This window comes from Gorilla gorilla, chromosome 20 (assembly GCF_029281585.2).
Source record: "Gorilla gorilla gorilla isolate KB3781 chromosome 20, NHGRI_mGorGor1-v2.1_pri, whole genome shotgun sequence".
In the NCBI taxonomy this organism is placed as follows: domain Eukaryota; kingdom Metazoa; phylum Chordata; class Mammalia; order Primates; family Hominidae; genus Gorilla; species Gorilla gorilla.
This window is the reverse complement of record NC_073244.2, coordinates 66,771,949-66,783,387: the sequence shown is the minus strand read 5'-3', so window position 1 is coordinate 66,783,387 and position 11,439 is coordinate 66,771,949. Positions and strand designations below refer to the sequence as shown.

General features: G+C 48.1%; 1 protein-coding gene across 1 annotated transcript; it reads right to left on the bottom strand.

Moving 5' to 3' along the window:
- Positions 1–527: 527 nt before the first annotated feature.
- KIR2DL4 (killer cell immunoglobulin like receptor, two Ig domains and long cytoplasmic tail 4) lies at positions 528–11,218 on the bottom strand. Its single transcript, XM_063701652.1, has 8 exons — positions 11,130–11,218; positions 10,381–10,416; positions 9,330–9,614; positions 8,156–8,449; positions 5,931–5,981; positions 3,065–3,169; positions 2,548–2,600; positions 528–2,447 (listed from the first exon to the last, which is right to left on the bottom strand). The coding sequence occupies exons 1-8, from the start codon at positions 11,161–11,163 to the stop codon at positions 2,178–2,180; spliced, it is 1,128 nt and encodes a 375-aa protein (XP_063557722.1). The 5' UTR covers positions 11,164–11,218; the 3' UTR covers positions 528–2,177.
- Positions 11,219–11,439: the final 221 nt, after the last annotated feature.

Here is an 11,439-nt window from a genome sequence, read left to right as displayed (position 1 = left end):
AGTGTCCTTCACTATGACCAACTCAAAACACGTCTCAGATCCAACCTCCCGAACACGAGATGCCTAAAATCTGTGCTAACGTGAAAGACTTTTCATGTATTTTTATTGTTTTTATCTGAGATTCAAACTCTTCTTCATGTGTAATATGCAAAATATCTAATAGGTATTATTAATGTTTTCAGAGTCATTGTGACTAATAAACCATTAGAATTGTTCATGCTTGTATTTCTAGTATTACAGCAGAACCAGTTAAAATGATTTAAATTCCCAGGGAAGGATTATGCAATTATTTACAATCTTAGAATTGTACTTTATCAGCAAAAACCACACATGTAAATTCTGGATTTTTGTAGTTTTCTCTAAAATTTGTCTCATGACCCAAGATTCCAGAGTCCCAACTCTGGAGTTTGCTCTCTGTCTGTCTCTCTTCCTCCCTCATTTTAAATTTTACAGAAATATCCAGTGACATAATGCTATTGAAAATCAAGTTTCCCCAGCACGTCTGGAAGCCGAGGTGGGCGGATCAACTGAGATGAGGAGATTGAGAGCAGCCTGGCCAACAGAGTGAAACCGTGTCTCTGCTAAAAATCCAAAAATTAGCCGTGCCTGGTGGCAGGCACCTGTAACGCCAGCTACCCAAGAGGCTGAGGCACGAGAATCGCTTGAACCCGGGAGGCGGAGGTTGCAGTGAGCTGAGATTGTGCCACTGCAGTCCAGCCTGGGCGACAGAGCAAGACTCCGCCTCAAGAAAAAAAAAATAGCAAATAGCCTATAATAACAAATTAGAGGGCTCTGGCTACTAAATTTAAAGGGTTGTATGAGGCTACATAAAGTGCAGCATCCTCAAGAGAGTGGACACAGAGAGCCCCTTAGCAGAAACAGTGTCTAAAATACATCCGTGTACACACAGTCCCTTTATAGTTGACAAAGGCTGCCGTGTGGTATAAGGTGGCATAGAATGTCTTCTCAATAAACAATATTAAACCAAAGGGTTACACGTAGGAAAAAATAAATCTAAACTTATTCTCATACTATAAAAACACTTCTTGTTTTTATCTAGTTATTATAATTTTTTTATGATTTATATTTAAAATTGAGAAATAAAAGTCATATACGGTCATCCTTCACTATTCGTGGGTGATTGGTTCCAGGATCTCCACTCAGATACCAAAATCTGCAGATGCTGAAGCCTCTTACATGAAATGGCACAGCATTTGCATATAACCCATGCACATCCTCCTGTATACATGAAATCATCTCTTGATTACTTATAATTCCTGATACAGCCTACACACCCCCTCATTTGTGTGCATTCAACACAGTTTTGCTTTTTGGAACTTGGTGGACTTTTTCTCTGAATATTTTTGATTTATACTTGGTTCAATAAACACCTGTAAACCCCACAGATATGGAGGAGCGACTGTATATTTATAGTTTGAAAGATGATGTGTTGATATGTGTCCCCACGGAGATGAGACTAACAAGGCCTATGACTCTACAAATGTTTCATCGTGGAGTGACTCTGCCAGCTTTCCAGGTCTGCAGAGAGTAAGAATATCACTTGTTCATGTGATTCATGATCGTTGGAACCTCCTATGTGCTGCATCTTTGGATGGAAATTGGAGTCCCAGAGACAAATGAGGCTCCACCCTGTTCCAGAAGCTCAGAGTCCAGGGGTGAGAACCCAGCGGAGAACAGATGGGGTTATGTGGACATGGCAATGATAACAGCGGTTTCTTTCAGCGAATAGTGTCACATTACCTAAAGCAATGAGGGCAGACATGTTTATTTGAACAGGAGACAGCTACATTGAAATCACAAAAAATTTTATAAGTTTCACTGCTGACAGAAGGCTGGAAAATAGTCTGAAGAAAGCTGAAACAGCATGAGGGAAGGTGGAACAGCATGTGTGTAAGTGCCATGTCAAGAGGGAGCCTCTTGTATGTTTGGAATTGTGAGTTCCTCAGTGTGATTGCAGCCTCAAGTAGACTAGGAAGTAAGCCAGTTAGGTTGGAGAGGTGGGCAGGGGTCAAGTGAAATGGAGAATTGTGGGCTAAGCAAAGGAGTGTGTTTTCTCTGCAGCAGGCAGTGGGGACCTTAGACATTTGTAAGCAAGAGAGACGCACCAGATTTGTGGTGTGAGGAAGAGCGATACTCTAAGAAGCAGACTCACGCCTTCAGATTCCAGCTGCTGGTACATGGGAGCTGGCAACCCGGTTTTGAGACAGGGCTGTTGTCTCCCTAGAAGATCCCATCAAGGCCTGACTGTGGTGCTCATGGGCAGGAGACAATGATCTTCGCTTAGCATTTGGAAGTTCCATGTACATGGTGGTATCTATTGGAGGTGTCTTGGGCCTCTGAGAAGGGGCGGTGATTTTTGTCTGTGTGAAAACGCGGTGATCCAACTGTGCGTATGTCACCTCCTGAGGGTCTTGATCATCAGAGTCCTAGAGAGAGGGAAATGCTGAGTGAGGGAGGGTGCTCACATTCTTCAAGACTATTAGGGAATAAGACTTGATCCATGAGGCTGGGCTGAGGAGAACCTACCTCCCTGTTCACTGTTCTGTCCCCGGCAGGCTCTTGGTCCATTACAGCAGCATCTGTAGGAGATAGAAGTCATCAAAACAGCTGGAAGGGCACTTTTGGGTTCTCATTTCATGAGCAGACACCAACACACAGTGGGAGGCCGTAGGTGCCTGAGGTCCCTCAGCTGTCATCAGCCAGACCCAGACATTCTATCTCTCTGACAGCAAGGATCCATCCTCCATGAATAGCTCTGAGTTCCCATCCCAGTGACTCTGTCTCCCCTTTATGCCTGTCATGGAACCTTCTCCTGGATGTCAGTGGCTGCAGGGGACGTGAGGATACAGTTCAGAATTAGGCAATGGTCTGTGAGCTGAAGGCAGGGGCAGGGTGTCTGGTGCTCTCTCTAGAAAGCCCTGCCTCTGTGGCTCCTGCCTTGGGCCAGGGACCATCCTGCCAGTGAGGAACACACACCCGCGTGCTCCCATCCTGTTTCCCCACATGGCCCTGAGGTCTCTGGCCTCTGTGTCATGAGACTTACTCTTTTTGTTGGAGCAGCAGCGATGAAGGAGAAAGAAGAGGAGGATGATGAAGAGGATGATAGCCACTGAGGTCCCAATCAGAATGTGCAGGTGTCTGGGGATACCTGGGGGAAGGTGGGAATCCAATAAGAAGCTAATTATAGCAGTTCCTCTTTATGGATTCTCTCTCATTTCTTGCTTGCCAGCTAAGCACATACAACATCTGTTTAGGACAAGTTCCCCAATGGCAGGATACCCAGCTTTCTCCTGCTTTCTCAGTTATAGTTCTCAAAATAATCAGAGAGCATGCTGGGGATACCACTGCTATAGTTTGGATGTTTGGCCCCGCCAAATCTCACGTTGACACTTATCTCGCAGTGTGGGAGGCTGGGCCTATTGAGAGATGTTCCAGTTATGGGGGTGATCCATCATGAATACATTAATGCTGTTCCCATGAGACGTGGTTGGCAAGTTCTCCATGAGGTCCCTAGGACTGGTTGCTAAAAAGAGCATGGGGTTTCTCCATGTTGGCCAGGCTGGTCTCAAACTCCCGACCTCAAGTGATCCAAACGCCTTGGCCTCCCAAAGTGTTGGGTTACAGGCGTAAGCTCCCATTCACAGACTTGTATATTATGCTATAATAAGTCCCTTCATTTGCAGCACCCCTCATCTATCTATCACTCCTCTGCCAGATATTGATTTACATGTAGGAAAAATAAATCTCAGAAAGAAATTAATAAATTCAAAATTAAATAAGTAGGCATTATCAAATCCAGCAAGACCTCCCTACAAATGATTCTACCTCACAGATATATCTTATATCCATCTACTTCATTCATTTAGTGTCTAAATCAGCACCACATTTCACCAGTGGGGCGGGAATTGCCTTTTCCACGGTCTCCTAGATTCCAGTTATGCACCTGGGCGTCCTTATTTTCATGTCAGTCACTATTAATCATGTAGGGATTCCTAGCTACCCCGAGGTGAATCCAAGGGCTGTAAGTATAAAACACACACTCCTTGTTCCTCCTTAGTTTCCTGTGTACCCAGTGTGCTCTCCGTCTCTCTACAGTCGTCTTGTCATTCTCCCCACATCATTCCCAGCATTTGAATGCAGAGCGTCTTCCTTCAGCATCAGATTGTTTTCACATTTGTGCCTTCACGGCTGACAGCTGTGTGTGGAAAATCCTTCTGCCAATCTTCCAGGGGTTGAATCTACTTTTTTTTTTCATTATGGTCACAAATATTATCTGATTAGTGAGACTTTCTCTGTCTCCTGAAATTATACACTTAGTATTCTTTATCATTTATTTTAAATTTCGGCTGGGCGCAGTGGCTCACGCCTTGAGTCCCAGCATTTTGGGATGCTGAGACGGTCGGATCACTTGAGGTTGGGAGTTGGAGACAGTCTGTGCAACATGGTGAAACTCCATCTCTACTAAAAAATATAAAAGAAAATTAGCTGGGTGTGGTGGAGGGGACTGGAATCACAACTAGTCAGGAGGCTGAGGCAGGAGAAACGCTTGAACCCAGGAGGCGGAGGTTGTGGTGAGCTGAGGTCATGCCACTGCACTCCAGCCTGGGGACAGAGAATGACTTCGCCGCAAATAAATAAATACATAAATATATAAATAGATAAATAAATAAGTAAATAGATTTCATGCACGGATGCTTCCCAATGGATCAATCATTACTGGTCCACTTGTGCATTCATATTCTGCCCTCCCATTTGCCCATCTGCAATGTCAGTGTCCTAAGAGCAGAGGCCAAATACATCGTGTTTACCATTTGTGGAAGGCAGGAGAATGCTGGCCCACCCCCAAAATGTCCCTGTCCTAGCCTCCATAGCTTGTGAATATGTTATTTTACATGAAAGGAGGAATAAAGATTGCAGATGGAATTATGGTTGCTAATCAGCTGAACTTAAAAGGAGGGTATCTTGGGTGATTTTAGGGAGATTGTGATGGATTATCTTGGTAAACTCAATAGAATCCCAAAGTCTTTAAAAGAGGAAGAAAAAGTCAGGGCAACACTTAGAGAAAGAGGTGAGGTAAGGAAGAAGGATCTGAGTGATGCCACGTGAGAGACGTGACGAGCCTTTGTGGGCTTCGAGGAAGGAGGACGGGGAGCAGATGCCAAGGAACGTGGGAACCTCTAGGAGCTGGGAAATGTGAAAAGCCGATTCTCGCCTGGAACCTTCAGAGAAAAGGCAGCTTCGCAGTCACCTTGATTTTAGCCCAGTGAAATGCATTTCATGTTTCTGAGCTATAACACCGTAAGATAATTTTAAAAGCTGTGTTGTTGTCATCCATGAAGTTTGTGGAGATTTTTTACGGCAACAGCAGGAAAGGGTTCCACACTGTACAGTCAGAGCACAGGGCAGTGGCTGAACGAGTGAGTGAGTGGAAGTGTCATATTCGTGGATGAACTACGTTCCTTCTTACTGCAAGGCTCTTGCTCTGCTGACTCAGCCAAGGTCGCATCATGACCAACAGGGGCTCATTCCTTGGCAAGTGGAACTTCTCTAAATCACCTTGCCCTCATCAGATGTTCCTTTCCCCTCCCTCTCTCAAGTCCCCTCGAATTTATCCTCCAATTTGGAATGCAGGCAGAAAAAACACCACATTATCCCTGAGAAGGATGTCAGATTTGTACTCGTCCGTCTAGCTTGGAGGAGGTCTCAGCTGCAGAAATTTGAAATGAAGAGACTTCACTGAGCCCTTTGCTGTCCTCAGATACCCTTCGCTGTTGTAGTGTCTGGGGGTCAGAGATGTTAGAAGACAGGCCCACAATCACAGAGCTGGGAGGTGCTGAGCCAATGCTTGAATCCAAGGTACCAACATCCCCAGGTTTCCAAAAGCAGAGATAAGAGGGATCTTTACTCACCAGTTTTGGAGCTTGGTTCAGTGGGTGAAGATGAACTACTTGAAGAGTTTCCTAGAACACAGAACAGGAGAGAGGTGAGGAAATGAGGATGCCTGTCTTCTACTCAAAGGAAATCTTTGAGGTTGGTTCATGGCCAACACTCTGTTATCTACTGTTGGGCCCTAGGAGTCCTGGCGTCCCCTTCTCCATCATCATTGTTAAATGATGCCCAGTGTCCTGAGATTTCGAGGTATAAAGACAAAACAGGTGCTGGAGGCCTCACACTCCCTGACTTAAAAATATGTTACAAAGCTGTAGTAAGCACAACAGCATGACATTGGCATAAAGGCCCATAGAGCAATGGAGCAGAATGAAGAACACCGATATAATTAATGCATTCACATCCAATGGACTTTGACGATTGTAGGTGCCAAGAACCTGCAATCAGGAAACGACGGTCTTTTCAATAAATGGAGCAGGGAAAACTGGTATCTATATGCAGTTGATGAAACTGCACCTCTACCTCTCACCATACACAGAAATCAAATGAAAATGGAAGAAACACTTAAGGCCTGAAACCATTAAGTGTCTAAAAGGAAAGAGTGGGGAAATGCTCCAGGACATTTGTCTGAGGAAAGACATTTTATTTGAAATCTCAAAAACACAAGAAATCAAAACAAAATAATAGACCTTCGGGATTACATCAAAGTAAGCAGCTTCTGCACCGCAGAGGAAGCAACCAACAAAGTGCAGAAGAGACAAATTGGGAGAAAATATTTGTGAAGTATGCATCTGAGAGGGGATTAATAACTAGAATATATATAAAACTCAAACAACGGTATAAAACAATGAATTTAATTTAACAATTAGTAAAAGACCTGAACAGACATTTCTCAACAAACAAAACGTACAAATGGCGAACATGTACATGAAAAAGTGCTCAGTATCACTAATCATGCCAATTGAAATCACAGTGAGCTATCATCTCATCCCATTAAAGTGGCTTTTATCTGAAACACAGACAAAATAAATGCTGGCAAGGTGGTAGAGAAAGGAGAACCCTGGTACCCTGTTGATAGAATCTAGCAATTCCACTACTGGGTGTAAACCCAAAGGGAAGGACATCAGTGTATTGAAGTGATATCTGCACTCGTACGATTGGTGCAGCACTGTTCACAGTAGCCAAGATGTGGAGTCAACCTACCTGCCCGTCAGTGGGTGAATGGATAGAGAGAATGTAGTACACACACACACAGTGGAGAGTACTCATCCGTAGAAAGAATAACATCCTGACATTTGCAGCCACATGGATGGAACTGGAGGTCATTGCAAAGATTCCCATTTCTCACCTGTACACAGGAGCTAAAAGGTGGATCTCATGAAGGTAGAGAGTAGAATGGTGGCTACCAGAGGCCAGGAAGTAAAGGGTGGAGTGTAACAACAACAATAAAAAAGAATATAGATGTATTTATTTATTTAGAGACAGAATCTCTCTCTGTCTCCCAGGCTGCAGTGCAGTGGCCTGATCTCGGCTCAGTGCAACCTCTGCCTCCTGGGCTTAAGTGCTTCTCCTGCCTCAGCCTCCCATGTAGCTAGGAATACAGGTGCATGCCAGCATGCCCGGCCAATTTTTCTTGTCTGTTTAGTAAAGATGAATTTCCCACATGTTAGCCAGGCAGATCTCGAGCCCATGATCTTAAATGATCCACCTTCCTTGGCCTCTCAAAGCGCCAAGATTACAACTGTGAGCCACTGCACCCAGCATATAAAGGTATTTATGACCACTAGATTTTACTTTTAAAAATGGTAAAGGTGGCAAATTATATAGTTACATTTCACCTCAATAAATGTTTTTTCAAACGGAAAGAAAAGGGTGTAGGGGTTGCTGGTGATGACATCTCTGTGTGGGTGAGAGGCCAGTATGGGCTTCTGGGAAATGGGTAAGGTTGAGGGTCTGAGGGAGCCTCTGATCTCCCCAAACTGAGCCAAGTCTCCCTCCTCTGGGTCTGTCCTGACCTCTTTCTCCATCTGTCTGGGTGCCTGGAGCCCTGGCCACGGGCCTCCATGCAGGCCGTGCAGGAGGGTTTGGAGGTGCCCTGTCTGCCATCCTGTGCCCTGATCCCTCCCTCACACCATGCTGCGTGTTCTCTCTGCATCTGTCCATGCTTCTCTCCATCATCAGCAGGAAGCTCCTCAGCTAAGGCTCTAGGATCACAGGACATGGGACAGGCATGGGCTTTCCTCACCTGTGACAGAAACAAGCAGTGGGTGACTCGGGTCTGACCACTCATAGGGTGAGTCATGGAGAGAGCCGAAGCATGTGTAGGTCCCTCCGTGGGTGGCAGGGCCCAGAGGAAAGTCAGCCTGGAATGTTCCATTGACGCTGGGCACTGCAGGGAGCCTAGGTTCATGGACCCTCCCCTCCCTGGATAGATGGTACATGTCAAATGAGCTCCTGGAGCTGCAGGACAAGGTCACGTTCTCTCCTGCACGAACCGTGGGGCCCGGCTGGGCTGAGAGCAAAGGTTTCCCAAATAGACCTGGAAGGAGAAGAGGCAGTTTCCTCAGGGAGGTTCTTCCTTGTCACAGCTCCCCTCACACCTGAGCTGAGAACTCACCCTCCTGCTCTATGACCTAATGCTCTCTCTCTCTCTCTCACCCTCCACCCCCAACTCTCCCTGTGGATCCCTCCCTATGCGGCTCCAGCCTGGTGGTGGCATCAGCAGTGCACCCTTGCTGACCTCAGGGTAGCCAACCCTCTTGTTTGGTTTTTTAACTTGTCCTTGACCTGGATTCCTGTATTGTTTCCTGTTGTCGCTGCAGAAAATTATCACAAACATGGCGGCAGGAGAGAACACTTCTGGAGACAGAAATCAGACCCTGTTCTTCCTGGGCTACAATCAAGGCATCTGCAGGGCTGCATTCCCTCTGGAGACTCGGGAGAATCAGTTCTATTGACTTCTCCAGCCCCTAAAGGCCACCTGCATTCCGTGGCTTCTGGCCTTCCTCCACTTTCAAAGCCCACAGTGGCTGGTGGAGTCTCCCTCCCACTACGCTGCTCTAATCCCCACTCTCCTCTTCCTCCTCCTCTCATGTGGACCCTTGTGATTACACTGAGCCCAGTGGGAGAGTCCAGGTCATCTCCCCATCTCAAGGTCAACTCATCAACAACCTGAACTCCATCTTCCCCTTCAGTCCCCTGTCCTATAACATAAATAGTCACAGGCTCCAAGGATTACAATATAGCCATGCTGCCGACAGTTACTCTTCCCACCACAGCACCCATTCCCCTGTATTCAATCCCCATTGACACCAAATACAGTCAGGGCCTGGATGATTGGACCCTGGTGGACACCCCCACCAGAAGCTCTGGGATTCAGGAAGTGGGACAAGGAGAAGCCCAGACACGAGTCCTCTGACCTGTGACCACAATCACCAGGGGGTTGCTGGGTGCCGACCACTCAATGGGGGAGTGCGGGTGTGAACCCCGACATCTGTAGGTCCCTGCGTGTGCGCGGGTCACAGGGCCCAGGAGGATGCTCTTCCAGAATATTTTGTCGTAGAGCTCAGGGACAGGCACCCCATCTTCTTTGTACAGACTGAAGATGGTAAACCCAAGACGAGAGCGACACAGAAGAGTCACGTGTCCTCCTCGAGGCACCACAGCGCTGGGCCAGGCAGACAGCAAGGGCTTGTCCTGTCCACCTGGGGGAGAAGGAGGCGCCACCTTAGAGAGGAGGATGTGGAGCCGCCCCTCCCTGCCAGTGCTCAGAAGATTCTCCCCACTTTCTTCGTTTCTAAGGCTCCCACCACACTTGGGTGCCCATGGCTACGGGAAGGACCCACCCCGCATAGACTTGGCGTCTCTCTACAACAAAAGTGTCAGCTGAGAACTTTGAGCAAGTGCTGAGTGAGGGACTCCTACCAGATTTTAATACTGCAAGATTACTCACATAAAACAACACAAATAGACATGGAGTCGAGGGCATGTTCTTTGTGAATGGAATATCAGCCAATGTGTGAACCGCAATACACAACTGAGCCCCCATCAGAGGATTTGGAAGGTCAGGGCCATGGCTGGGGTTCCCCCACCTCTGAGGTAGAATGACAGCAGCCACACTGCAGCCCCTACCGTCATGGAAACACTGGAGGGTGTGAGTTACACCTTTGTCCTCAGAGGCCTGCTGTTCCTAGCACTGCTTTGCTCCCTTCCTCTGCCAGTGACACCACATCCCCACCGCACAGCCCAGCTTGGAGGACCCCAGTCTACCCTCCCGGGTTCCCACAGAACCTGACTCAGCCAAGGGAAAGGAAGGCTGGGGAGGGCAAGGTCAGAACTGTGGGCTGAGCACCCCAGGGTCTCCTCATCCTTGTTTATAAGAAAATCCCCCACCGGGCTTCCCTCCTGTTTCAGGAAAATCCTCTTATGTGGGGAGATGACACCCTAAGGTTTGGAGAAGGAAGGACTCACCCTCATGTGGCCAGGCCCCCTGCAGCAAGAGGAACCCTGGAAAGAAAGATCATGATGGACCATCCATCTGCAGGCAAACCAGGCCTCCCTCGCTGCCCCCACTGGGCTGTGAGTCTTGGTAGCCAGGCCCTTGCTGGGCTGAAGGGAAACTCACCCTCAGTGCCTGCCTGCACCCAAGAACAGGGCTGTCGGCTGTGCAGAGACCCAGCCTCCAGGCCCATATCCGCACCCCAGGCCCATATCCCCACCCCATGCCCATATCTCCACTCCAGGCCGATATTTCCACCCTAGGCCCATATCTCCAATCCAGGCCCATATCTCCACCCCAAGCCCATATCTCCACACCCAGGCCCATATCTCCATCCTAGGCCCATATCTCTACTCCAGGCCTAGATCTCCACCTCTAGGCCCGTATCTCCACTCCTGGCCCATAACTCTACTACAGGCCCGTAACTCCACCTCCAGGCCCATAACTCCACTCCAGGCCCATATCTCCACCTCCAGGCCCATATCTCCACCTCCAGGCCCATGTCTCCACTCCAGGCCCATATCTCCACCCCAGGCCCATATCTCCACTCCAGGCTCCTATCTCCCCTCCAGGTTCCTATCTCCCCTCCAGGTTCCTATCTCCACTCCAGGCCCACATCTTCACTCCAGGCCCATAACTCCACCTCCAGGCTCACATCTCCACCTCTGGGCCCAGATCTCCATCCCCGCACTCCCTCCCTCTGTTCCCTTCCAGGACTCACCAACACACGCCATGCTGACGACCATGAGTGACATGGTGCTGCTGGAGCAGACAGGCGGCCGCGCCCCAGCTCAGCTCAGCAGCGCACAGGATGTTATTTGGCGCCCTGCCCATGCAGTTTACATGTTGACCACATCATGGGAGGGTGACGTACGCAGGCTCTTTCTACCTTGCATGAGGCCCAGTGGGTGCTCGCTCAAGAGCGGAACATGGCTTCCTGGAAATTGTTCTCACTAGAATTGACACCTCGCGTCCTTCACTATGACCAACTCAAAACACGTCTCAGATCCAACCTCCCGAACACGAGATGA

What these genes read in the sequence shown, in the direction of transcription:
- KIR2DL4 (XM_063701652.1), bottom strand. Translation starts at nt 11,163, where the DNA reads ATGTCACTCATGGTCGTCAGCATGGCGTGTGTTG. An exon ending in GGGGGCCTGGCCACATGAGG is followed by an intron (nt 9,615 to 10,380) that starts GTGAGTCCTTCC and finishes CTTCTCCCCCAG; the next exon opens with GTGGACAGGACAAGCCCTTG. An exon ending in CCTGGTGATTGTGGTCACAG is followed by an intron (nt 8,450 to 9,329) that starts GTCAGAGGACTC and finishes TTCTCCTTCCAG; the next exon opens with GTCTATTTGGGAAACCTTTG.